Source organism: Netta rufina (assembly GCF_964035555.1).
Source record: "Netta rufina genome assembly, chromosome: 12".
NCBI lineage: Eukaryota > Metazoa > Chordata > Aves > Anseriformes > Anatidae > Netta > Netta rufina.
The window spans coordinates 6,285,137-6,311,597 of record NC_140135.1 but is presented as its reverse complement, the minus strand read 5'-3'; the positions used below and the strand labels follow the sequence as shown (position 1 = coordinate 6,311,597).

The 26,461-nt window shown below is 59.5% G+C and overlaps 2 protein-coding genes across 2 annotated transcripts; both read right to left on the bottom strand.

The window, feature by feature from the left end:
- Positions 1–691: 691 nt before the first annotated feature.
- Positions 692–17,334, bottom strand: LOC311213999 (Krueppel-like factor 5; the record flags this gene model as incomplete). Its single annotated transcript, XM_084294362.1, has 5 exons — positions 692–870; positions 3,571–3,630; positions 5,234–6,137; positions 8,940–8,984; positions 17,170–17,334. The coding sequence occupies 5 exons, from the start codon at positions 17,332–17,334 to the stop codon at positions 692–694; spliced, it is 1,353 nt and encodes a 450-aa protein (XP_084150488.1).
- A 3,199-nt stretch (positions 17,335–20,533) lies between these two features.
- KLF8 (KLF transcription factor 8) lies at positions 20,534–25,287 on the bottom strand. Its single transcript, XM_084294338.1, has 5 exons — positions 25,189–25,287; positions 23,778–24,360; positions 23,210–23,312; positions 22,982–23,118; positions 20,534–21,877 (listed from the first exon to the last, which is right to left on the bottom strand). The coding sequence occupies exons 1-5, from the start codon at positions 25,213–25,215 to the stop codon at positions 21,696–21,698; spliced, it is 1,032 nt and encodes a 343-aa protein (XP_084150464.1). The 5' UTR covers positions 25,216–25,287; the 3' UTR covers positions 20,534–21,695.
- Positions 25,288–26,461: the final 1,174 nt, after the last annotated feature.

Below are 26,461 nucleotides of genomic sequence, written 5' to 3'. Positions count from 1 at the left end.
CGAGAGTCACATTTCATATTGGAAGTGGAAATGCTAAGGACACAACCAGGAAACCTGGCCGAGCAGGGCAGACACTCACAGCTGGTGGCCAGCAAACCAGGGGTGGGCTCGATGGGACAGAGCTTTTGTCACCCGCTTCTGCGCCGTCCCTTGCTTGAAGGCACGTCAGGTCAGTACTTCATGCTTTCTTCCATGCCCCCAGAGACACCGGGGTTGTCAACCCAAGCAGCCCCGCTCCTGCGCATCACCAGTGCCATCCACAGCCATGACACGGGCAGTCCAAGAGGGTGGCACCGATGGTGGCACCTCCCAGGCCTTCCAGCCCATCCCAGCCCTCCTCGGGTACCCCAAAGGCACCACCCGAGAGGGGCAAAACGTTCCCACGAGCTCGGGATGTGAAGGACAGCTGCTCCCAAGTGACAAATAAATAGCAGGTTTGCTGGAAGAAAGCCCTTTGCCATCCAAGGCCCATCGCCCCAGCGCTGCAGGGAGCCTCGTCGCAAGATCAGTCTAATTATCATTTCTTTTTAATGAGATTTCTTTTAAAACCAGGAACAGCGGGGACGGGGCTCGCCCGCTGCCCTGCCGGTTGATCTCGGCGTGGGGTTGTTCCTATGTACAAACGGAGGAGAGGGCCCCTCGGGGAAGAGTCCCCAGCTGCTCTCAGAGACGTGGCGGTGGCGGTGGCCCCCTAGTTCTGGTGCCGCTTCATGTGGAGGGCCAGGTGGTCGGAGCGGGAGAAGCAGCGGCCGCAGGCCAGGCACTTGAAGGGTTTGGCGCCCGTGTGCTTGCGGTAGTGCCGGGTCAGCTCGTCGGAGCGGGCGAAGCGCCAGTCGCAGCCTTCCCAGGTGCACTTGTAGGGCTTCTCGCCTGCGGGGAGGGGACACAGGTCACCACACACCCATGGGGACACCGCTGCCACCCGCCCACCCTGCGCCCATCCCTGTGCTGGTGCTCTGCCAAGGGGCACTGCCACGGGAGGCCCTCTTGGGTAACAGAGCATTTTGGCAGAGAAACCTCCCAGAGCTCTTCTCTTTTTCAGCCTGAAAAGCCCCAGATGGCTCTTTTTGCCGTTGATACGGGATCAGGGCACACCAAGAGGAAGAAGGGGCTCCCCGGAGCCTCGCGTCCCCCCCGCAGCCGCCTCCCTGCCGCGCGGCAGCTGGCTGCAGGCAGGACATTGTGTTTGCACCACATCACCACGGTCGGGCGGGCTGATGTCATGCCTCCTCCCCGCACACCTATTCCCCAGCCCCGAAGGAAATCAATGCCATTGTGCAACCCCTCCGCCAGCTGGGAACCGGGCTGGAAAAGCTCGTGCCTGCCTGCAGCTCCCAGCCGCCGCGCTGAACCCTGGCTGCAGCCCTCTCCCTGCCTGGGCGTGGTGCTCTCAAATATTAGCCCTCGCTCTTAACAGCCTGAACAAGCAGGCAGAGTTCAGGGAATGTGCCGACTTTCCCGACCTCAAATATTTACTGTTTCATCGGCCAATTGCTGAGCGCACCATCGCGGCATGAAGGCACGTACGCACGCAGCATGCATGCACCGGCATGTGCGCGGTGCTCCGGCACGCTGGCTGCTGAGCGGCCGTTCCTGCCCCCGCCCCGCTGCCAGACAGGCTGCGGATTTGGCCAGGAAACAGAAAACACACGGCCAGGGCAAGAGCAGAGGCAGCCGGCACGCAGCGGAGGAAATACTGCAGGGTCGGAAGGGCAGCCGCGGAGATGGAGGAGATGGGGCAGCGAGGCCGCGTCCTGCTCCCCCCCCAAAATGCTGTGTGCCAAAAAGCACGGTGGTTTTATGTCGGGGGGGGGGGAGGGTAAATGCAGTGCTTGCAGCTGTATCTGATGGCAGGCTGGGGGGCTGGGGGGCTGCTGGTGATCGTGGTGGCACCCTAAGGTGAAGGTGGGATTCGCTCTCTGCAGCCACATTGTCCCAGGCAGGTGACCCGGCTGGGTCAGCCCCACCAAGGCCCTTTAGCTTCAAACAATACCAGGTTGAGCTCCAGGACGGAGGGAAAATGCTTTCCATTGTCCCACGAGCTGGCTCCATCTCCCAGGACAGCACGGCAGGGCAAGCTCAAACAAAGGGCCCAGGCTGGCATTCCCAGCCCCGGGGGGCGGGGAGCCGCCGGGTTATATATTTAATCTCACAATGGCACCCAGGAAATGAATGGTGTCTCCGGGAGATGAATACAGCCCAGCCCACAGCAACGGGCAAAACCGCAAGCAGAGACCTGGCTGATGCTGAGCTCGGGTCCCGTGGGTGCCCTGACCCCTTCCCGGCCGGTGGGCAGCACGAGGTGGGATGGGTGCCAGCTGCGTTTGAGGCCCCACAGTCAAAAACAGAGCAGGAGACCCCAAAAACTGAACACAGCCCCCTCCAAGCTCACCAGTGCCACCCCTGGGGTTGTGCAGATGAGAACCCAAAGCTCTGGATTCCCGTCATTTGGCCCCAGCAGCAGCAGCTGTCCTGGCTGCTCAGGTCCCCCCCCTCCTGCAGGTAACCACGCTCGCGTTTCCAGCCGCGTTACTGGGAAACACGGGCAAACAACTGCACTTTATTGGGTTCAAAAAGCACCCACGTTTGCACGGATACAGCTTTACAGCACGGCTTGTGGGGACGGCATGTGTCTCCTACGGGCCGTGTCCCCAAGCTGTGCTCCGAGCAGAAGGGAACAAGAAATTTTAGCGGCCCCGATGGCCGCTGTGACAAAGGCGTATCGCCACCGGCCCTCGGCGCCGGGACAGCGTCCTTCCTGCGCCTCGCTGCCACCCCTTGGGTGTCGTTCCCTGCCCGGAGAAATATTGTGCCTCGTGCACAAAGCAAACCTCCCGGCGGGCTCGTTGGAAGGGCTGATAAGGGGGACACGGAATGGAGCCAAGCGCGAGAGCCGATTCCCAGCCTCAGGACGGGTTTTGTTCGTTGTTCATAAAAAAGAAAAGTGAACTCTGGGCCAGCTTAATTGCTTTCAGTAAAGATCAGCCCTCCTATAAAAGAGATTTATGAGGGCACTGATGGTTCCCGAACTACCTGGGGATCTGATAAAGTTTCAGATATAATAAATGCCTTAATGAGGAGACCTGTGCTTGAATGCACAAGTGAGCTGGGTCTACTCGGGGCCAGCTGGCTGCGGTGGGAGTGCTGGGGCACCAGCCCTCCTCTCCCCACAGCACCCTCACCCTGCAACCACCCTCTGCCTGCATTCAGCAGCTGCCCACAGGACAGAGGAGCTCACCACGAGCCCAAAAAGTCCAGCTGGGGAGCCACGGGGACTCTAGACACCTCCTCAGAGGCTGTTGATGTGCACCACGTGCCAATTTTTCTGGCAGGATCAGAGCTGGGAGGATTTGGGAGGTGTGGAAAGAAAATCCTTCAGACTGCAGGTGGCGGAGGCTTGGGGACACCTCCTCCTCTTGGCCCATTGGGAGAGCTCCCTGAGGATTTCCTAAATCCCAGACCATCCCTCAGGAAGGCAGGGAAACCACGGAGAGTTGCCAGAGGCTGTGTGCCTCTGAGAGCCACCCAGCGTGGAGCTGGAAGGGTTTGCTGGTGACTTGGTGCTCTTACCTGTGTGAGTCCTTTGGTGCGCCTTCAGGTGGGAGCTCTTGGTATAAACCTTTGTGCAACCTGCGAAAACAGCAAAGACACAGCTTCTCTGTGAAAAAGGGGCCCTCGCTGCAACAAACCTACAGCCTGGGTGTTTGAGGTCAGGGACAGAGCGGGCCTGAGGCACACACTGGGTAAATAGGATGCAAATAAGCCTGGCCACCCCATTCTGTTTCAGCAGTATCTAAAGAGCGTTTGTTCTCCAAGACAGACAGACAGATGCTGTTCTCCAAGCCAGATGAGGGGTGAGATGGACCCCGGCCAGTGGGACACATTTCAGATCAGCAGCAACAATTTCAATCAGAAACAATTTCAATCTCAGCAGAAACACTGTGATTTCAGCAAAAGTCTCAGCAACAGGCACGGCCAAACGAATGGCTGTCAGTTCAGGTCTAGAAAAACTCCTCGTGCTGCCTTTATGGCCCTGCTTCATTTGGTTTTGACATGTATATTAAAATATGAATTTGAATTTTTACGACCTGTGTGAGCAACCCAGCCATATTTTTTTTTCTCTTTCCACGCTGTCTAACGAAGCCTCTTGCTGCCTCCGCACCCACTTTCAAAGCACTGTTTATTTTCCTAGCGCTGGCACTGCTTCCCAGCACAACCCCAGGCGTGCAGATGCTGTTTGCCATCCCGGGGAGCCCTCAGGTGACAGAGCAGCAGCGTCCCTCACTGCTGGACTTTGCAGACACTAAAAGCAGTCCTCAACCCAAGGGAGATGGCCCCGGGCCTGAAAATGGCTGAACTCTTAACAAAGCTGTGTTCCTCAGAGGGTTTTAGTGAAGGCCCCCAGCCACGCACTGAATTCCTCCTTCCACCAGCTTAATCAGCTTTGGGTCCAACCTCCCAGATGCCAGCAGAGCTCTCAGCAGCCTACATCCCTCACGACGGCTGCTCACGAAGACTTGGTGGCATTGCAGTGCCCATTTTGGGGCTCCTGGTGGGAGCTGAGTTACTTCCCACTGGTGGATATGGTCAAAGAGGAGCTAGCCTGTGCAGAGGAAACCCCACCTGACTGGATGGAAACAGGGCTAAAACAGGCCCAGCTCCACACAGGAGTAGAGCGTGGCTGAGTTTCATTTCCCTGTGAGCATGCAGAGAAGTGCTGGGGCCACCGCTTGGAGGCTCTGTGGCCAAAAAAATAAAAAATAAAAAATAAAAAATAAAAATAAAAATAAAAATAAAAATAAAAATAAAAATAAAAGAGAACTGGGGCTCCATGGAGAGACCAAGAAGGCTGCTGATGGAAATCAGTAGATGGTTTGCCAACCCTCCTGGGAAAGAACAGACAGCCTTGCAGCATGGTTTCACTCCTGGAGAGCACGTGGCTGAGCACACCAGCCCACTGAGGCAGCAGGTTTTTGGGAGCATCCCCATGTTTTGCTGGCACTCCCTGCCTCTCAGAGCCAGGCTTGCCACTGCCAGAGCGGGAAGAGAAAAAGGAGAGGTAGCAAAAAGGCAGGGCCAGCCCCTTCTGTTCCCTTGGTGGGGGTGACCTTGTTTCCCCAGGGCTCTCCACCCCGTGCCACGCTGCCCTGCCTCGCAGTCAGAGGGGTGCCTGATCCGCAGCCTCCCTGAGCCAAGAAGGGACCCCGACACCAAGCCAGCGCTGAGAGCATACCTGGGTAATCGCAGTGGTGGATCCTCCTTTTCTCCAGCTCAGGGTTGTTGCGTCTGTTGTATTTGGGGGGCTGCATGACAATGTGCCCTTGGGAGAGGCTCCCAAGGCTGTTGGGGACTGGGGGGACCTGGGATGACTGGACCAGCTTCAGTCCAAAAGTGGCTTCATAGGATGGTGGGGGAGAGATGGTGTTGATGAGCTCTGGTTGATTTTCTGGGCTGCCGGGCTGCGAGTTGGGGGGCGAAGGGGGCAGGTTCACCCCCGGCACGGGGTAGAACTGCCCTGAGATGCTGAAGTTTCCCTGTCCTTGGGAGACATGTGGGTACTGCTTAACCGGCCCTCCGGGCTGGACAGGTCTGTGGAGCACACTGGACATGGCGTTACCTGTGGACATGGTGACGCCGCTGAGGCTGTTGATGGCTGTGGTGCTGTTGGAGGAGGGGGTCAGCGGGGTAAGGTCAGCGGTGCCACTGCCAAGAGGCAGCTGGTAAAGCTGGGCTTGCTGCGGGCTGCTGGACAGCGGCATCTCAGAGGGCATCTCCTGCTTGATGAAGATGTTGTTGACGGCCACGGACTGGGGCATGCTGAAGACGCTGGTGAAGTCAGGCAGGGTCTGCGTGGAGCCCGCGGTGGAGGAGCAGGGCTGGGCGAAGCTGGTGCCGGGCTCCGTCTTGATCTGCGGGAAGGGGGTGAGGGGCTTGGGGGGCCGGTAAAGTCCCGTGCGCAAGTGCGTGGTGTCGGGCAGGATGACGTTGATGTTCACGCTGTACGGCGTGGAGCTGGGCTTCTCGGCGGAGAAGAACTCGTCCACCACCGAGGCGCTCTCCCGGCGGTACTTCTTGTCTGGCATCATGGGGACGGGAGGCACCTGGCTGGAGAGGTACTTGTCCATCTCGGATCGTCCCTGCGGAGGGAAATACAGAGAAGAGAGGTTGTGAGGGGCAGTTTGACGTGGCGGCGATGGGAGCTGGACATTCAACAGGAGCTTTGGCTAGAGGGGAACCAGGAGAGAAGCAAGAACAGCCCGTGAGTCAGGCATTTGCGATCGGGCTTGGGTGCCTGACTCAGCCCGGGGTGAGTCACCCTGTCCTCTGTCCCACCGCCCTCCGACCTACCTGCAGTGCTACCAAAGGCCGAGCCAGGCTGCAGTTAAGAGGGAAGTTCAGCCTGATAACGAAAAGCCAGGCTTTCGCACAGTGCTTCGGCCACGCCAACAAGGGCAGCTAGCAGCAGGCAGGGGATGAAATCAGCTCTGCCCCCATCAGCAGCACGGCTGGACGCATTGGGAACAGCCCACCTTAGACGTGCTGGCTCTGGCCTGCTTTAAACCCAGCGTGTACCACATTTTACTCAAGGACTGAGATGGACAAAACCGAGAAAATTAATTGAGGCAATTAATTGAGAGTAATTTGGGCTACAGCCCTAGAAACATAAGTGATGCTGGCACTGGCTCCACAGACTGCGAGCCTAAAACTGAAGCGGCCAGGCATGCCCTCACTGCCTCGTCTTGGTGAAGTGAGTCAGCCCTCACCCAACCTTTGGCTGAGCTCTGCAGGTCTGGTTCTCCAGGCTGACAGGACCTCCAGCTCAGACAGCCACCGCTTGTCAGGGTTCATGCCTGATGCGGCATCTGACTGGATCCAGGCCCGATAATTCAGCAACCTGATGGAGCAACCCGCTAGGAAACTCATCCCCTGGCATTTGATGACTCGAGTTCTGCTCTTTGTGGTTAAAGGCACCAGCGCTAATGCTCCTCTGTAAAGCTACAGCCTTTAATTATGTGGTTATCCCTGTGCCGAGCTCATTGCAAAGCTCTTGTAGGTTCATTCATATGTAGAGGAGCTGGCAAAACCACCAGGCTTCCCTGGCAGATCCTACAGCGTGCTTCGGGAGCGCAGGCTGCTTCACCCCACGCCCAGCACACTCGAGCCGAGGGCTGTGCAGCTCTGAACTATGCCACCGGGCCAAAGTCATCCCTGCTGCAAGTTCATTGCTTTTATCAGAGCTGGACGGGATCCAAGTTACTCTCCTCGCCCTTTCCAGCGAAATGCATCACCTGTGCTTCCAGTGAATTCAAAGAGCCTTTGCACCTCTGCAAGCCACACTGGCACTGCACGGCTAAGCCGGCCGCCATCCAAACACGGGCACATGCCACCAGTCCTCCCCAGTCCTCATGGGTGGAAAAGCAGCGCCCAGGCCTCCCCCAACACCCAAAACTCCTGCAGCATCTACCCCTGCTGCAGTGAGGGCTCAGCAGCAGCGGGAGGGGAAAGCCAGGGACCCTCCTCACCGCCAAAAACCCGGCTGCCTCTCTGCTCCCCGCTGGGAGAGCCGGGCCACAGGCTGGGAGCAGGGTGCTGGGTGCCGCGGTGCTGAGCCCTGCGCCCACCCTGGCACCTCACCGTACCCCCGGGGTGGGACCGGAGGCTCCGGATGCCGCGCATACCTGAGCGATGAAACGGCCCCACTTGCCGGGGGAGCGGGGCAGGGGGGAAGGAGCTGGATGCCTTTTATTTCTGAGCTTCCCTTATCTCTGGCATTTGAGTTTCTCACCTTCGGTTCCCAGGCAGGTCTCCCCCCCCCACACACACACACACACACACGCTCCAGCGGGTCTTTATGCGCTGGGTGGCCGAGCAGGTTATTCAGGGGAGAAAAAAAGGGCTCTAAGTTGAGATCCCAGCCTGCACCCAGAGCCCCAGAGCCCATCCGTCTGTCCACCTCCTGCACTGCTTGCCCCTGCCCGCTGTCTCCCAGCCCTCTCTCTCTCTCCTCGGCCCTACCTGCAGATCAAAGTCTCCTTCCTGCCACTCCATGGAGCCTGAGAAATCCACTTCTGATCCTGAGCAGCCCCGGGGTCCCGGGGAAAAGGGGGTGCAAAGGGGCAGCTGGTCAGGGAAGCAAAGCGAAGGGCTCTGATGGGACCGAGCAGGCTGCCAGGACTGCCCTCGGCTGCAGAACCACTGCGGGGACCCTGCAGGCGAAGGCCCCACCCTGCTGGAATCCAGACGGTCACTATGGTGCTGGTGATGCTCCAGCTCCCACACCACCCCTGGGATGTCCTCGGAAGAGCCGCTCGGTTTGTTTGTGGCCCAGAAACACCCAGCAACCCATAGGCAGTTCCCCGCTTGCTGGGCGCCGAGCAAATCCCCAGCACCAAGTCGTTGGCCCAAGCACCTCCCACCCAACGCTTCACCCAAAAACAACCCTTCAGCCCGCAGCTGGCACAATAGCCGGGCTGACTACATGCTGGGCTGCCTTCCTGACGTGCCTGGGTGGGATCCAACTCACGCGTCCCAAACGCAGGTGTCTCTACCTGGCTGTGGCTTACAGCTCCTTTCACAGCGGGTGGCGACACGGGTCGCACGGGCATGCAAGCCGTGGAGGAGATACCCACACGTGGAGGAGATGCCCACACGTGGAGGAGATACCCACACATGGAGGAGATACCCACACGTGTGGGAGATACCCACGTAGGTGCCCAGGTGGCTAGCACAGATAGAGACACCATGAGCATGAGGAATGCACCTCTGCCAGTGAAGGAGCGGAGGTGCTACCACGTCCTCACCACCATGTCCTCACCACCACGTCCTGAGGGGGCTGCTGGATGGGATGGGATGATGGGGGAGTGGGGAGGTCTCTTACAGGTACCTCTCACCAACAGGGGTAGAAACAAACGGAGGGAGGAAGGAGAAAAGTTCTTCACCTCGAGAATGAGCGGCATCCGCTGTTCCATCCTCATGGGGTGCAGCTGTGGAACAGACAGGGCTGGGTTAGTGGGAAGGTCCCCCCGAAGCCAGGCCACCTCCCGCACCCCACAAGCATCTTCTATCCCCACCAGCCCCTCCTGGCACCCCCAGGACATGGGTTTTGGGGGCAGCCAGAGGAACAGCCAGCTGTGCAGGGAGACTGAGCAGAAACCCACGCCCCAAGCTGCCCTCTCCAGCACCCCATTTCCATTGGGGTTTCATCAGCAATTCTCCTCAGAGCTTAGCCAGGGCTGGGGAGCCATCCACCAGCACTGGGAGAACCTCCATTTTGAGGTGGGATCGCGGCCATGTCATCACCCTGCCTCTGATCACCAACAGGGATGGTTCTTTGGCTTTCTTTCGGCCTGGCTGCAAGGGGTGGCAAACACCGGGCTCCATGACAGGATGATCTGAGGGACACGGAGCCTTTGTATTTGCGTCTAAATGGAGGATGTTCCTTGCGGGAAGACGATAACCATGGCCTTGAGAAGGCAGGTGGTGAAAGGGCGAAGGGCACGGGAGCTGCTGGCCCCACGTGCTGTGGGGAAGCATGTCTGGGTCAGAGCTCCAAGGGCTCCAGGGATTTGTGTCCCATCATCTGCAAGGAACAGCTTCAGAAACACCTGCGTGGTGCAGCCAGGCTCCCTCACAGCCTGAGCCTGCCCTACTGCTGCAGCCACCCCTGGCCTTGGGGTCAGCCAGGCCAGGAAACCAACACACCCCCTGCCAAAACACAGCAGCAGAAGCACAAAGGAAGCATCCGAGGGCAAAGCAGGCCAAGCCAGGAGGAAATCCTGTGGAGGCCGAGCCTCTGAGCTCCTCGGCCAGCCTGGGGCAGGTCCTGGTGGCAGGCTGTGGCCCTGCCCAGGGCGGCCCTTCAGAGGGCAGCTGAGGACACTAGGGTGGCTCCCATGAGGCAGGAGCAGCCAGGGATGCTCAGCCTGTCCCTGCCTCCCCGCCTGCCAGGCACAGGCAGGGAATTAACCATTTTCTTGCCCTTTTGAGGAGGATTGAACCAAACACATAGCCTCAGCGCCCAGATCTTCTCATTACTGCCAGAGCCACCCCCACCACAGATCCACGGAGGAAGACTCCGAGGCCTCGCAGCTGAAGGACCAGCAGCTCTCTGGTGGGTTCAGTGGCCCGGCTTCCCCTATAGGCATTTTAATTAGCAGTGCCATCACCACAATCCCTGCAGACGAGGATGATTCGGGCATGCCCCAGCCTCCACCAACTGCATTGACAGCGGTGCCAGGAACCGTAAAGGAGTCATGGGTCACCGGCTGGGGCAAAAAGTGAGCCAAGGGGAAACACAGCCAAAGCAGACATCAACAAAACCTCCGTGCTTGAGAGGCATCTCCTCCAAACTGGGCTTTTTGTTTTGACCAGCAAAGGAAAGCCAATAAGAATACCTTACGGTGCAATAAAAGACTTGAATTCCTGTATTTTCCCCTCAAGGTCACTGTATCTATTTCTGACTGCATAGCAGGGTCTTCTCAACCAGCCAGAGGAAAAAGGGGGGAAAAAAATCCAAGCTGGCAAAGGAAAGGATTCTCCACTGCTTTTTTCCTCCCCTAGTAGATGCTCCTGAGGCCAGCAGGCTCTGCCCCGAGTCCTGCTCTGCCAGCCTCCAGCTTCCAAACACCCCACAGGAGCCTCCTGCCTTGGGGGCCTTCATCACCCCTCATCCAGGCCTCACCAAGGCTGAGGAGCTATCGGGGCATCGATCAACACACCGAGTCCCAGACTCAGCCCCAGATCTTTCTGCAGGACACACAAAAACGGGTGCGTGAGCCAGCCGGGCCCTTTGGGCAGCGGTCAACTACGAGCAGCGTTAGAGGAGCGCGAGGCGCTGCCGAGGCAGGAGGCGGGCCGTGTCATTCCCATGATTAAACGCTTTCTAATCTGCAGTTGATAAATAACAAACCGCCATAGAAACATCAAATGTTGTCACCACGGGGGAACAGGGAGAGAGATCAATGTTTGCTAAACAGGCGACGAGCTCGTGAAGTTGGCAGAGGGAGCAGTAGTGGGGGGGCGGGGGGCAGGGGAGAGAAGGAAGGACTTTCTTCGTTTCTTGGCAGCCTCCAGCCCTCCTGGCCCCAGCCCCTTGCTGCTCTGCCAAGTGGGGGCACCGAGCCCCAAACCCCCTCCCCAGCTCGGGGGGGACCTCCCGGAGCACTGGCACGCGTGGGCCAAGGGCTGCGGTGTCCGGGCCGTGGGATTACACAGCACAGGCTCTTTCTCCTGCCTGCACCTGCATGCAACTCCAGCCTCCAAGGGAATCAGCAAACAATGGGGAGGATAATCATCAATCAAAAGCCACGGCAAGTACCTGGCAGTACCCCTTTAAAGGGACACGTTATAAATAGACTGTATTTATATACAGATTTGGTTCAATATCAGCATTTATTGTCTCCCTAGTTAAATATTGACCTGAGTAAATATTTGTTTCTCTGATCATTTGGTTTTGATATTGACCTCGATCGACGTTATTTTCTGTTTGTTCCTCAAGTCTTCTGGAACTCTCTGCAAAACGGGATTAGCAAAGAAAGCCCCGGGACTCTTCCTTTCAAGCACACGGGGCCAAAATGTCTGGCTGCTGTGAACAGCCCAGCACAACTGCAGGCAGCACGGTGAGCCCTGGGCTTAGGCAGGTGGGTGCCACAGGCGGGCTCCTCTGCTTGCTCCATCTCAAAGAGGTGAGGAGCGACTCCGAGAAGCCAGTGCTGCTCCTGACACATTAGGTGCAACGGGGCAAGAGGCATCTTCACTAGCTTGGGCCACCTGGAAAGCAAACATCTACGCTGAAGTCTCTGTGCAAGCTCTCTCTGGAGCCCATGGAGAAGGCTGCTAGAGGTGTCCTACCCCAGCAGCTTCCCATCTCGAGGTGTTCACGTCTTCCCACTTGCAGGAGCGCCTCCTGGAGCAGGACGAGTCACAGAGATCCACCCTTTCTCCAGGTTCCCTCCAGGAGCTCATGGATGGTGCAGGAGCTGAGCCACACCACTCCAGAGGGTTATTCCCAAGCTCTTTTCCGCTGCTGTGGTTGAACTACTTGAGTTAATTATCACTTCTTCTAATCAAGGGATTTCCTTGAGCCCAAGAGTCACCACTGAGGCAGATTTGGGCAGCTGGCCTCTGGATGAGCCAGTAGGCAGCAATGCTTCCACAGGCTTGCTGACTCTGTTTGCCATTCCTTTCCTCCGACAGCTGATAACAACCCACTGAAAGGCCATCTACCTCGGGTGTCTGTCACAGAAGCCAGGCCACTACAGCCAGCAATCCCACAGGCCAGAGAAAGCAGGGCAAGCACCCTGTCCAACTCCAAGGTCAAGTGCCCAGAAGAGGGGCAACCAGGCTCCAGTGGGGCTTTAAGAGAGCGAGCAGAAATAATGGGCTGAAAAATAACCGGGACAGACCTTGGAGGCACGGAGCTTGGAGGAAGCTCGGGCCCAGCTGCACCATCTCCAGGCCCTGCTGAACACCACCAGCACCTGGCCCACCTGCCCTGGGAGCTCCCATGTCAATATTAGAGTATCTCCACACTGGTTTCTCCTTTCCCAGACCTACCAAGCACAACCTCAGCACAGAATGAATGCCTGAAGGGAGCCCAAAGACCACGGGTGGGAAAGGGGGACAGCCCTCTCCTTGTCCCTGTTCTGCCCTGGCAGGAGGACAGCTCTCTGGAAGTGTGCCTCCATGGGAGGGGAGGACACCCCATAAGGCAGTCGTGTCTTTGTACACAGCTTTCTATTCCCAAAATGCTGTTGCTCAGTAGAGGCTGGGGCCAAGCCCGTCGAAGCCAAGAGGAGGTTCTCCATCAACTGAGGTGGGCACCCACAGCTGGAGGCAGGAGGCTGCGCTGGGCGGGTTGTGGTATGGATGCTTTTTCTGGAAAGATTAAATGATCCAGTGCCACTTCAACTCCTGGAAGATCAGAAGTCTTGGAGCTTTTTCAGTCTCAGCTAAAATCTGCAGGAGCTCAAACGTTCCCCAAGTTTCCTTATGCACATTACCAGAAGTTGAATTTGGAGAGCCGTGCTTTCCAGCGGCTGTCCCCTGTTGCAGCCTCCGCGCCAGCACTCCCTCCCCTCTGAATCTGACAAGATGGAGGCTCTCAGATGTCACCGCTCCCCAGGATGACCCAGACAAATTTATCCACTCTTTTCTAGCAATTGCATGGCCACAGGGTACTGGGCTTCTCCTTGAGCCCTCCCATGGTTCCCAAACCAAAGCGTGACATGGAAGAGGCTGTTAGAGCTCGCAGGGAGCTTCCCCCGGCTGGGCTACGGGTGGGATTCATTCCACCTCACTCAAACCATCCAAAGGCTCACACTCATCGCCCAGCCTCTTCCAATCAGACGAAAAGGTGCACATTCCCAGGCAGGGTCTGACAAAGGCAGGGTGAGTCATCTGCTGCTTGCTGGGACTTGTGAAGTCCTCCTGGCAGTCGGTACGCGATAAGACGGGCCAAAAAAAGCCTGTTTTTTCCCAGTACAATGAGCAAGGCAGACCCAATACCCCATGCACGTCTGGGAGAAGCAAGGTCAGGTTTCATGCACGGACAAAAATCCCACCGTCCCGGCAGCCCTCAACTTCCTCGCCAAACCAGTTAGCGAAACAAAACAAAACAAAGCCTAAGGCGTGTGAAAACATTGCGTTCGAGTGAGTAGGTCTTTGGGCCAACTTCTTTCTTCTGGGCTCGCACGGCACCCGGCATGGTACAGGGCCAAGTAAATACTGCCAGACTCACTCCGTGGACTGAGAGGACTCCTGCCCCTTCCAGCGTGTACCCTGCCCTATAGATTTCCTAGCATCTGTGCTTCCAGGAGGGTCCTTCCTTTACCCCACAAGAAGCAAGCCTCAAAGATTGTCCTCCAGACCCCTTTCCTTGGACAAAACCTCTCCTTCCACGTCTCCTTTGTAAAGGAATGAATAGCCAGTTGCTCTAACTAAGGGGCACTGATTAGGGAGAGGCCCAAAAGGACGACACAGAACCTCCAAAACACCAAACACTGGAAGCTGCTCCCCACAAAGCGCTCTGTTCTACAGTCTCAACCGCTTCAGAGCAATGCCCAAAGTTTTCCTTTCAGATTAATAAACCTGGGTCATTCCCACCTGTCCGAGAATGCCACCAAACCTCGCATCCCTTGCGAGGGTTTCCAGCGGAAAACATTCAGCCACTGCTGGCTGCAGCTCTCTAGTCTAGCCAAGTGGAAAAGGATGATGTTGTAGGGGTAAGGTTGATGAGATGGGCTGGGCTGGCAGGTGAGCAGGTATCCACATCTCCCTGCCCGCTGCGGGATGGCTCACACGTGTGGAACAGTTGCCTTGGATGTGGCAGAGGTGGTAACAGATGGATAACACTCTTCCTTCCTGCATTTCTGGAAGCTGAAGGACCTGACCTGACTGTACCGGGACTGATTTCTCACCTTTTTTTTCTCCTCCTTGTATTGGAAATGCCACAAGGAGCAAGGTCATGAAATACGCTTTCACACTGGCAAATCCTGTCCTTGGTGGAAACTTGAAGGTTCCCCATCACATTTAAAAAATAAATAAATAAAAAATATTTTTCAAAGAATTCTCCAAGCATTTCTGAGCACAATGAAAGATTCTTTGTTTGAGTTTCAATCTGAGCCTGGAAGGGGCTGAACCTCTTTGATGTGGGAAACAGCCCGTGTTTTTTTTTTTTTTTTTTTCTTTTTGAGAGAGAGTTTTCATGCTAGCTCAAGTTCTGAGAACATCTGAATTGTAAACAGCGGTTATCCAATCCCCAAACACCAGCGGTACCCTGTGACTCATGTAATTCACCAATGGAGCCCACGGAAAGCAAATATTCTAATCAAGGGGCTCAGCTAACAAGACGGTGGTAAGCGCGATTATTTGCAGTGGATGGGTTAGATAAAGGAGCTCAGTGGACCAGGGAATGGGAACAAAGCAGCGTAGGTAGCTGACCAAACAGGTTGGAGAGGGAAAACTTCACGGTGGATGATGCACCGGCCAAAAATGAACTGCCCTAGACCTTCGTGAGTAATCCCAGCCGACGTGTGCTTCCCACAACCCATTCAGGAAGAGCGATAAAGGGAAATCCGTTGCGTTTATTACGGAGCCGGCGTCCCCTGCTCGCTTCCTCCCTCGCATACCTGCCCGTGTGGGGCAACGGGGGACGAACAGGGAAGGGGGCAGCCCACCTGCAGTCCCCCACTCGCCTCCTCCCCTCCTGGGGCCGTTCCGCAGAACAATCGCCCTTTGTGCCCCACTGACAAAGCCACGGTGCTCCCGCGAGCCCAACGTTGGGCCCAGACACCTCGTTCCGCACCTCGCCTGCCCGGGACGTCTGTGGGGTTGGGGGATTAGGCAAAAATAAAAACCACCAGATCAGATTTCACACGAATTTCCCCATCTTTGGCTCACTGTTTTTGGGCCTGCTCCCTCAATGGGGTCTGGCCTGGTCCGAGCCCATTGCCCCCACAGGCCCGAGCCCTCCGGGGACTCTGTCTGGGTTCTCTGCGGCCCCGCAGGCACCTGCCCAGCAGAGAGCCCATCAGATTGCAAATCTGCAGGCTGGTCCTGGCAGCACCAGGCTCCAGCTGACCCCAAAACGAGGGATCCAGCCCTGGTGGGATCCAGCCCCCGGGCAGAGACCCGGGGCTCAGCTCCCAGTCTCTCCACTCACGCTGGGAGGGATCAAGTGATCCCATCCCTGGCTGCCCAGCCTGTAACTCAACATCCCTCTACTGCCCATTCTCTTTCTGCCAGCGCCCTTGGAAAGGGGATTTTGCCCAAAGGCACGCGTGACTGGGCCCACAGCCCTCCCCAGATCCACCGAGAATGGGTGACAACAGGGTGGCCGTGGGGACAAGGCAGAGGGACAGCTCGAGGGACACCATCACCCCCCTGACAGCTCCCGGGCCCCCGGGGGTGCTGCAGGGGGAACATCTCTTTCTCCCCTGCAGTGCTTCCCTGGACGCACCTTGGGTTCGGTTTCGTTTAATTTCCTTCTGCATCTCCCTTCTGGCATTGGTCTCTCGGGATTTAAAGGGGAAAATGCTACTTTTGGTCAATCTGGCTCAAATCAGAAAGGAAAAAACTTTTTTTTCTACCAAATTCTTTCCTCTCCTTGTTTCATTTTGTTTTGTTTTGTTTTGTTTTTGTAAATTTGGGGCAGAGCCACTGGAGAGGCAGAGAAAGGGAAAAAAAAAAAAAAAAAAAACAGGAGCAAATCCCACGAAGGCCCGACATCCACCCAAATTAATAAAATTTTCGGCAGCACATAGCCATCAAACCCTCACAGCCCCGATCAAGCAGCGATTTGTGCAGCTCCGAGGAGCGAGATAAGGAGGCGAGCTGGCACTGGAGACCACTGGGACCACAGCTGGGTGGGCTCGAGGGGGCACTGGGCACCTCCACCCCACCTCGGGGGTCTCCCCTCCAAGGGACGCAATGATCCCCCCAACCCAGCCAGCCACAAGTGGAGGGCAGGGGGGGCCCCGAGGTGTCCCCACGGGGTGGCCACGGGGCCAGGAGCCGCCCTCCTGCCACCTCGCGGGGCCCCGGTCCCAGCGGTGCTGGGGACGTGGGGCTGAGCACCAGCCACGGCCCTGCTCTCCCCGTTTCTCCTGGGGGGAAAATGTCCCAATGTCCCGGCTGATGGCCACCAAGAAGAGCGGCCTTGTGGTGGGCACCCAAAATCTGGGGTGTTATCCCCAGCCGGGGCAGGGGGAGGCCACAGGCTGTGGGATCTCGAAGCGGAAATCTCGTGTGGTGGAAATATAAATAATCGCCAGAAAAATGTCCCCTCCTTTTCTGCCATGCGTGGGAGCGATCCCAGTGCCCACGGGGTCCCCAGTGGGTGGCATGGGGTCCCTGGTGCCCCCTCCCCGGCTTCTCCCCCTGCTCCGAAGCTCCAAAACGGCGGCGCAGGGAAGGGAAGGAGAAAAATACAAAACCGAGTGCGCCCTGGAGCTAGAGCTGCGGAAGGGAAAGGACGAGCGGACAGAGTGCTGAAAAGCGGGTGAAAAAAGAATTCAACCGAAGACACGCCACTATCACCGTGAAAAAAAAATAATAATAATAATCAAATAACGAAGGGGAATTCAACCCAAAGGCACGCAGCGATCGGCCTTGGGCTGGAGGCTCCAGCAGCACCTGAGCAGGCAAAAGCTCCGCCGGCCTCCGCCTTACCTGCGCCAGGTCGGGAGAGTTGTCCAGGGCCCGGGCGGGCGGCTTGATGTCCTCGAAGACGGAGGCGTCCTCGCCGGGCTCCCCCGACATGGTGACGGGTTTGAGCGGGGTGAACGCCGAGGCGTCCTCGGGGAGCGGGGCGCGCAGCACCAGCCCGCTGCTCATCGCACCCGCTGCGGGGCCACGGGGCTGGGGGGGAGAGGAGGGGAAAGGTGGGACGGGGAGGGCGGGGGGGATACGTAAACGGGGAGAAAAAGCCAAGGGGAAATTGATAGAAGGGGGAAAGCTGAAGGGGAGGTATGAATAAGGGGGGAAATTTGAAGGGGAGTCTATACGAGGGGGGGATTTGAAGGGGAAATGGGTGAAAGGGGGGAATAGGAAGGGGAAGGATATGAAAGGGGGAAAAGTCGGAAGGGAAATGTATAAAAGAGGAGGGTTTTGAAGGGGTTATCTATGAAATGGGAGAAAAAAACAAAGGGAAAATCTATAAAAGGGGGGAAAAATTGAAGGGGAAATCTACAAAAGGGGGAAAATTTGAAGGGAAAATCTATAAAAGGGGGGAAAATTGAAGGGGAAACCTATAAAAGGGGGAAAATCTGAAAGTAAAATCTACAAAAAGGTGGGGGAAATTGGAGGTAAAACCTATAAAATGGGGGGAAAATCGAAGGGGGAATATGTAAAAGGGGATAAAATTTGAAGGGAAAATCTATAATAAGGGGGAAATTGAAGGAAAAATACATAAAAGGGGGGAAACGAAAGGAAAATAGTATAAAAAGGGGGAACAATAAAAATAAAAGGGAAAACAATAAAAATATAAAATGGAAAAATATAAAAGTTTTTTGTGAAAAGAGGGAAATAATGCCAAAGGAAAAAAAAAAAAAACGAGGGGGGGGTAAAAGTTGGGAGAAGGAAGGGGAGGGGAAGGAGGAGGAGGACGCGGCGCGGCCCCGCGGCGGCTGCGGAGCCAGGTGCCGGCCGGGGACGGCTTTACCTGGGCGGCGGAGGAGGAGGAGGAGGAGGAAGAGGAGGAGGAGGAGGAGGAGAAGGAGGAGGAGGAGGAAGACCGGGACCGCCGGCCCCGCCGGGACACGGGAGGATAAAAGCGGCCCCGGCACGGAGCGGGGAGCCCCGGGGCTGGGGGCAGCGAGGGGCCGGGGCCGCCCCGAAGAGATGGGGGGAGGCTGGGGTTTGGGGAAAATCGGGGGAAATTAGGGGAAAAGTAGGGGAAAAAAAGTTTGGAAGGGCAGGTGTGAGGGCGCCGGGCTTTCCTGCTCAGCTCTGATGGACACGCGAGGCAATTATGGCCGGGGTTTTGTGCAATTATGCTTTTTTTTTTTTTTTTTTCCTTTTACAATTCTGCCTGCGTTTTTGCTTTTTTTTTTTTTTGCAATTACGCCTGAGGTTTGGGTTGTTGGTTGCTTTTTTTTCTTTTGCTATTATGTCTGGTGGTTTTTGCTTGTTTTATTTTTTTTTCGTTTTCTTTTTTGTTGTTGTGTTTTTGTTGTTTTTATTTTTATTTTTTCCAAATATGCATGCCTGGCTTTTTTAAAATTATACTTTTTTTTTCTTTTCATTTTCTTTTTTTTTTTTTTTTTTTTTTTTTTTGATTAAGCCTGGTGTTTTGTGGTCTTGGATTTATTTTTACTTTTTAATTTTTTAAGAGGGGAAAAAAAAAAAAAGAGAAGTATGGAAAGCCGGAGCAACGTGGGAATAAAAAAATCGCCTTTTTTTCCTGACCTGAAACCAAAAAGCCATCCCTCCTGCGGGCCCATCCCCAGGACGCTGGGCAAGGGCCTTGGGGCTGCTCCTGCCCTAAGATCCTTGGGGGAAGGTTGCCCTGTCCCCGGGGTGGGTCCGGGGGGCTCCTGTCCCTGCTACCCCGGCTGTGGGGGGCTCCTGGGTGCACCCCCAGGTGCCTGAAACCGGGCGCCCACTGTACCCAAACCGGTGCTGAGCATCCCCGGGTCAAACCAGAGCGAGGGGCAGGAAAAGCTCCGACCATGGCCTAGGTCGAGAACCAAATCTAGGGTCCCCCCCCCCCAGTGCTGGGGACCCCCACAGGGCTCTGCCCCATCCCAGGAGCACCCACCCCTTGCTGCACGGCCCCAAATTCGCCTCCCCTGGGATGCAGCAGCGGGGACACGGCCCCCGGGGATCCCTTTCACTGCCACCAGCAGACAAAGCCCCGCAGGGCGGCCGGGGCGGCCCAATCCCCTGCCGAAACCCAAAACCACCTTTTCTGCCTTCTCCTTTTCCCCGCCGGGAGGCTGGCGGCCATCAGACCCTTTTTTGGAGCCCTTCAAAGCGCGGCGGCCGCCCCAAATCGCACGGCCCCTGCTGAACCAGTCTGGTGAGCACGGGGCCGGAGAGGCCCCCCCGGGAACCCAGGAACCGGGGCGAACCCCACAGCAGGGAGGATTGAACCCCATTCGCCCCAAAGGACACCACGGAGCTCTTTGGGGTTCACCTCGCTCCCGGCCTGAGCACACCGTGCAAAGGGGGCTTCTGGTGGGCACCAGCTGGGCTTCAAGGAGATATCGGGGGGCTCCCAGGCACACGGGGAAGTCACTTGTGGGTACCATGGGGCCGAGACGCAGCTCTGCGGTCTCCACAACAGCTCATGGAGGCCTTTGGGGTCAATAAGGTTGGGTGAGCGCCACCCTGAGCCTCGCTGGGGAGGCCATGAGGTGCACGGCCCATGCATGGGGCACAGTGGGGTCACAGCAGCTCCCACGGGGGGAGCCCCGCCAGCAGGTCCAAGGGGGTCACCGGTGGGGTTCATGGGGCCGAGGCAGGCCTGAAGCCAGCCCTATGGGGCTGGGACACCACAACACAGCTCAGGGAGCGGGGTGGGGGCCCCAGGCCAAACGTGGAGGGGTTCCTGGGCCCGTGAGGGGTGTGTGGAGGCCCCACGTGAGGCTGCTCGGTGCAATTAAGGCTAATTAGCGCCACCAGGGCTCTGTAGGGCTGGGAAGCAGTGGGGCCTCAGGAGAGGGTATTAAGGGAGGAGGCAGGAGCCCAGCAGGGCCTGAGCCCCCTCCTCAACCACAGCAGCCTGCAGAGGGGACCGATGTCCAGGGCCTTCCTCCTCTTGGGTACAACTCTATTTCCTCCCCCCTCTTTTTGATTTTTGTTTTTTTCTCTTCAATAAAACCTCAGAAGAGGACCTCGGGGGGTGCAGGACGTCGTTTCACCCAGCTCAGCCCCTCCCGCGGCGCAGACACACACCACCAAGCTCCTCTCCGCTTCCAATGTTATTCCCCTGTAGAAAAACATCAAACGCTTTTGTACAAATGTCACAGCTCAAGAGTTTAAAATCTCACGGTTTTAAAACAAACAAACAGGGAAAAAAAAAAAAGGAAGAAAAAAAAAAAAAAAGAAGAAGAAAAAGCCCCCACCCCAAACCCCATCATCCTGGTCTTGGAAAACAGCAGATTGGCAGGACGGACCCCGGACAGGACATCAGTAGTGCTGCCCCCCCCCCCCGGGACTGTCACAGCCTCCCCTTTTGGGGTCTTTTGGGGTCTTCTCGAGGCAGGGAAGGATGTGGGGGCTCCCCCCGGCCCTGAGGAGCCGGACCAGCTGGTGAGCACGGACAGGGGGCGGGATGGGGACATGCACACACACGCACACAGAGGAAAAGCCCCCAAGAGGGCCCTTTCTGGGGGCCGTGGGGCTCTGCTCCCCCCTCCCCAACCTCAAAGGCAGCTCCCTGGGAAGCTCCCCAGCTCCAACTGGCCCTGCGGGGGGGGTCACGGCCCCCATCACCCTTCCCCTCCCCACCACCCCGAATGCTGCCGCCCTCCCAGCACCACAGCGAGGGCGACCCCACAAAAATCCCCATTACCAGTACAAAGAAAAGCGCGTGGCCACGGTCCATAGGGAGGCTGCTGCCTTTTTAAGTTAGAAACGCTTCGACTGTCCCATAGTCTGCAAAAACTGCGAGCCGGCACCCCACCCCCTCCCACCCCCCCTCAGAACTCCAAAAATCACAGTTCCACGTTCCGCAAAGTTTCCCTTTTTTCCGTGCTGGCGGTCTCGGTGGTGGGATGGGGCTTTTTTTTTTTTTTCCTCCTTTTTTTTTTTTTTTTTTTTGTTTCCTTTTGTACCCCCTTCCCCTTAGCTTTTTCTTTTCTTCCCAGCCCCCAGCAAGTCCTGGGGAACCCAGCGCGGGCCAAGGGGGGGCTCGGGAAGAGGCGACACACGGAGAGGGGCTCTGGGCGAGGTGGGGAAGGAGGCTCGGCGGCTTTCCCAGGTGGAAGGAGGCAGAGTGGAGACCTCCCCGCTTCGATCCTCGCCACGTCCACGGGGAAGGCGAGCGCAGAGGATGAGCAGGAGGCCGCCGAGAGCCAAGAGGAGCCCAGGAGGAGCCTCCAGGTGCTGCCGGCGGGGAGGAGAGACCCAGAGGAGGACGAGGAGGACGAGGAGGATGCTCCAGAGGCCGTCCCGCGCTGGTGCTGGGGCCTCGCTCCCTGCAGTCCCCGGGCTGTGAGACCACCGCCGTGCCCCCGGTCGCCTCGCTCCTCTCACATCATGATGTGCCGCCGGCGGTGCAGGGCCAGGTGGTCGGAGCGGGAGAAGCTGCGGTCGCAGTCCGAGCAGCGGAAGGGCTTGATGCCCGTGTGCTTGCGGAAATGCCGGGTCAGCTCGTCCGAGCGGGCGAACTTCCAGGTGCAGCCCTCCCAGGTGCACTTGTAGGGCTTCTCGCCTGTGGGGTATAGATATGGGGGGAGCAGGGGTCAGGCAGCACCACGGCAGTGCGCTGTCTATTAGGAGCAATACGGTAGCGCCCCCGAAGTGCCTGCAGTGGGGCACTAGGTGAAATACGGTAACGGCCCCAAAATGCTATTGGGGGCAGCACTAAGTGCAATTCAACAACGGCCCCAAAAAGGGTGTGCGCTGGGTGGGTTGCGGCCGGGACCTGCATTTGTGGGGCGCCCTGCGGCACCGCCCTACAGCCGCCGTGCCCCCCCCGGGCGTTACCCCGCTATCTGCCAGCCACAAAGCGGTGCCGCCCCCACCCGGAGGAGCTCCCGGTGCGCGGCCACGGCACGGCCGGGCCGAGGCTGCCCCCGCGTGGCCCTGCGCTGGGTGCGCGGCGCTGACAGCCCTAAACTGGGTTCTGTTGCGCGCTTATTATGGGCGTTACGGTAACGCAGCGCGGGGCGCGCCTATTAGGTGCATTACGGCGCCACGCCCGCAGAGCCCGCGCCGGGCCCAACGCCGCCGGGCCCCGCCCACCCTGCGGGCTGGGGGCGTGGCCGGCAGCACCTGGACGCCACGCCCCCTGCCCTAGACCACGCCCCCTGCGCCGAGGCCACGCCCCCAGGCGGTCCCCGGGGCTGGGCTCGGGGCCCCCAGGGACCTGCCCCAGGCTGGGGAACTGCCCCTGGGCGGCCCCGAGACCCCTCTGCCCGACACCCCATTACCCCGTCACCCCACTGTGCTGTCACCCTATTACCCTGTCACCCCATTACCCCATCACCCTATTACCCCATGGCCCCACTACCCCGCTACCCCACTGTCACCTTGTCACCCCACTACCCCGTCACCCCATTTGCCCCACTACCTGTCACCTTGTCACCCCACTACCTTATCACCCCACTACCCCGTCACCCTGTCACCTCATCACCCCACTACTCCATCACCCCACTTCCCTGCTACCCTGCTGCCCAATTAATTCCCCCATGGCCCCACTACCCTGTCACCCCATCACCCTCCCACCCCACTACCCTCTCACCCCATCACCCCACCACCTTTTTACCCCACTACCCCATTACCCCATCACCCCGTCCCCCCCCGGCCCCATTACCCGTGTGTATCCTCCGGTGGGCTTTGAGGTGGGAGCTCTTGGTGTACACCTTGTTGCAGCCCTCGAAGTCGCACTGGTGGATCCGCCGCTTCTTCAGGTCGGGGGACTCGGCGCGGGGCAGGCGCGGGGTGGCAGGCCTGGGGGGGGACAGGGACAGGGATGGCGGCGCCGTGCACCCCCCCGGGACTCCCCCCACCACCACCCCCATGGTCCCGGGGCCGCACTCACTCGCGCTGCAGGTCCTGGAAGGGCGCGGGGCCGCTCTCCGAGGCGCTGTCCTCGCTGTCGCTCGGCATGTCCATGGGGAACATGGCGCCAGGGTCGATTTTCACTGGGGGGGGGGCGGGAAAGAAAAGCTATTGAGGAACAAGGAGGGACGGGGTCAGGCCGGGAGCGCAGGGCACGTGGGGAGCAAACACCCCGAAAACCTGCCCGCCGCCCCCAGCGCACTGACAGGTGGCGGCGTGACCCCCCCCTAAAAAATTAACAGGAGTTTGGGGACGGGGAGGTACCCCTGGGACGCAAGTGGGACATAAACCCCCTCGTAAGGGGGATGGTGATGCAGTTAGGAGAGGGGACATTTTAGGGGTGGGTACCCAGGCCACCCACCCCATATGGAGGGGGACACAGTGGGGACATTATGAGGGGGGACACTGAAACTGGAGCCACTGTGGGTGGCCACCAGCACGGGGACACCGCTGTCCCACGCTAGGGGGACTCGGGGGCCACTTTTTGGGGTCGCCACCCCTCCGACAGACGACGCCTTGTGCGGGAAAGCAGCGGGCGAGCCCCTTACCGGAGCCGGTGTTCTTGCCGTCGCCCCCGATGAGCGGCACGGTGATGGCGGTGACGCCGTCGGCCGGCATGGTGGTGTAGACGACGGGGAGGGACTGCACCACCACCGGGATGGTCTGCAGGTTGCCCATCTTGCTGGGCAGGTTGACCGAGGGGATGGTGTGGATGACGTGCAGGATCTGCTGCCCGCCGCTGCCCTGCGACGACGCCAGGATGGAGCCGGGCGACAGCACGGCCGGGATGGCCGAGGCGGCCGAGCCCAGCGCCGGGGACGCGATGGAGACGCTGGGGGCGGCGGGGACGGGGGGAGCCACCAGCAGAGGGGACGAGTGCACGGAGGGGGGCGGTGGGGGCGGCGGGGGCTGCGTGGCGGGCGGGGGCGGCGGTGGCGGCAGCGGCGGGGCCTTGGCCTTGTTGAGGGAGAGGTCGACGGGCTCGGCCTGCGGCTGCCCGCAGTCGGTGGCCAGCAGCTCCTCGGGCGGCTCCGTCTTGATGTCGGCCAGCAGCACCGGGGGCTCCAGGGGGGGCTCGGCCAGCAGCGAGGACGAGCTCATCTTGGGGGGCGCCTTCCCCTGCCCCGCGCCCTGCGGGTTAAGCGTTGATTAACGGGGCCGCTCGGTAATTAACGGGGGGGGTTAATTACACACACCCCCCCCCCCCACCTCCCCACCCACCTGCTCCGGGTGACGCCAACGGACACCGCCCCCCCCCCCCCCACCGCGTGCCAGGGGGGCGGAGCCTCGGAATGTGGGCGTGGCCTGAGGTGGGCGTGGCTTTGAGGTGAGGGCGTGGCTTCTCCCCCTCCCCCGCGCCTTATTAAAGAGGCCGGGCCCTTTAAGACCAAAGGGCGGGGCGGGGCGGGGCGGGGCGGGGCGGGGAGGGGAGGGAGGGGAGGGAGGGGGAGGGGGCGCGCGCGCGGCGACGTCGCGCCTCGCCCCCCCCCCCCCTCCCCGCCTCCCGCCGTGACCTTCCCCGCGCGCGCTCCCCGGAAGCGGGGCCGCGCTTAAAGGCGCCGCCACCCCCGGGGCGTCAGGGAGGGGACGGGAGGGGACGGAAGAGGGGGGGGGGAGGGCATGGGGCGGGAGCTGCCCCCCCCCCCCTCCTCACACCCCACCCCCACCCCACCACCCCCCTCCCAAAATGGCCCCGCTTACCCCTCGCCCCCACCCCCGGGCAGGCCCCGGGAGGCCCCGTGCGGGGCGGGGCGGCACCTGCGGGGCACAACCGGGGCCGCGTCCCCCCCCCCTTCCCCTTCCCCCTCCCCCCCTCCCCTCATATCCCAACCAACCCCCCCCCCCCCCACAGCCCCACCCCGGCCCCGCGGCCCCTTTAAGAGGCCGCTCAAGATGGAGGCGGCCTCGCCTCGCCCCGCTCCCCCCCGGCCCGGCCCGGCCCGGCCCGGCCGCTCTCACTTTGCCGTGCGCCTCCTCCGAGCGCATCGCAGCAGCAGCCGCCGCCGCCGCCGCCGCCGCCGCTGCCCCGGGCCCCGGGGCGGCGCCGGGCGGGGCGGGGCGGGGCGGGTGGGGCCGTGCCGGGGCCGGGCGGGGCTGGGCCGCGCCGCGCCGCGCCCACGGGAGGGGAGGGGCGGGGCCGCCACGGGGCCCTCACGGAGGGAGGGGAGGGAGGGGGAAAGGAGGGGGGGGGGGGGGGGGGGGGAGCCCCTAAAAGTGACGTCACCGCTGGCAGCAGCCAATGGGCGGCGCCCCCCCCGTTGCTATGGGGACGGGGCCCGGGGGTGCGGGGGGTGCGGGGGGGTTTGGGGTGAGAAATGGGGGAATTGGGGGCTGGGGGAGCCCCCTGAGGGGCCCTGCCCAAGGCTTCGTGGGCCGGGCCCCCCCCCCGCCCTGCAGGCCCCACCCTGAGTTATTTAAACAAAAAACGTGCTTTTTTTTCTTTTTTTTTTTTCTTTTTTTCTTTTTTTCTTTTATTTTTCTTTTTTTTTTTTTTTTTCCTTTCTCCCTCCCCGGGCCGCTCGGTTCACCTCAGGTGGCAGGAAGGAAACGGCTCGCAGAGCCACCGGGGAGCACGGTGGCAGGAGGCACAGCCATTGGGGCAGCTGGGCTCCCAGCGGGGCCCCCCCACCCCAAATCCCCCCATGGGATTTGCCCTGGGGTCTTTTTGGGGTTTTGCCCCTCTCTGGGGCCGGCTCCGCCTGTGGGATGCCCGAGGGCCGGGGCAGGCAGCGCCGTTTGGGGTGCTTGGGTACCAAGGGGCTGAGGAACCGGGGGAGGCCGGTGGGACCCCAGGCTGGGCAAAACGCCTCCAGGTTGGGCTTTTGGGACAGGGACGAACAAAACCCAGCCGAGAGGTGAGTCGGGCACCTCAAAAGAAAAGCGGTGGCTTCGTTCCTCTGCACACTGCCACTGACAGCTCCCTTCACCCCTTTATTACCTGCCCCCCCACACACACACACACTTTTCCCCCTTTACGCATCCCCTTCCCCGCGCCCACAGCCCCTGAGGCAGCGTTTCCCACCCGGTCCCGTCCTCCAGCCCGCTGTGAAGCCGTGCCCTCAGCAAGGTGTCTTCAGCTCCACCCCGCAACCACGGCCCTGAGCCGCCTTCTGCTCTCCCCAAATCTCCAAGCTGCCTCCCCAGCAGCCGCTGTCGACCTTCCCGAGGCTCCAACGAGGTAGGGAGGGGCAGCAGCGCTCCCCGCAAAGTCTGAGTTGGGAATCGGCTTCCC

Coding starts and splice junctions, on each gene's coding strand:
- KLF8 (XM_084294338.1), bottom strand. CDS start 25,215: ATGCGCTCGGAGGAGGCGCACGGCAAA. Junction 24,361..25,188: donor CGGAGGAGGCGCACGGCAAA/GTGAGAGCGGCC, acceptor CTTAACCCGCAG/GGCGCGGGGCAGGGGAAGGC. Junction 23,313..23,777: donor CGGCAAGAACACCGGCTCCG/GTAAGGGGCTCG, acceptor CCCCCCCCCCAG/TGAAAATCGACCCTGGCGCC.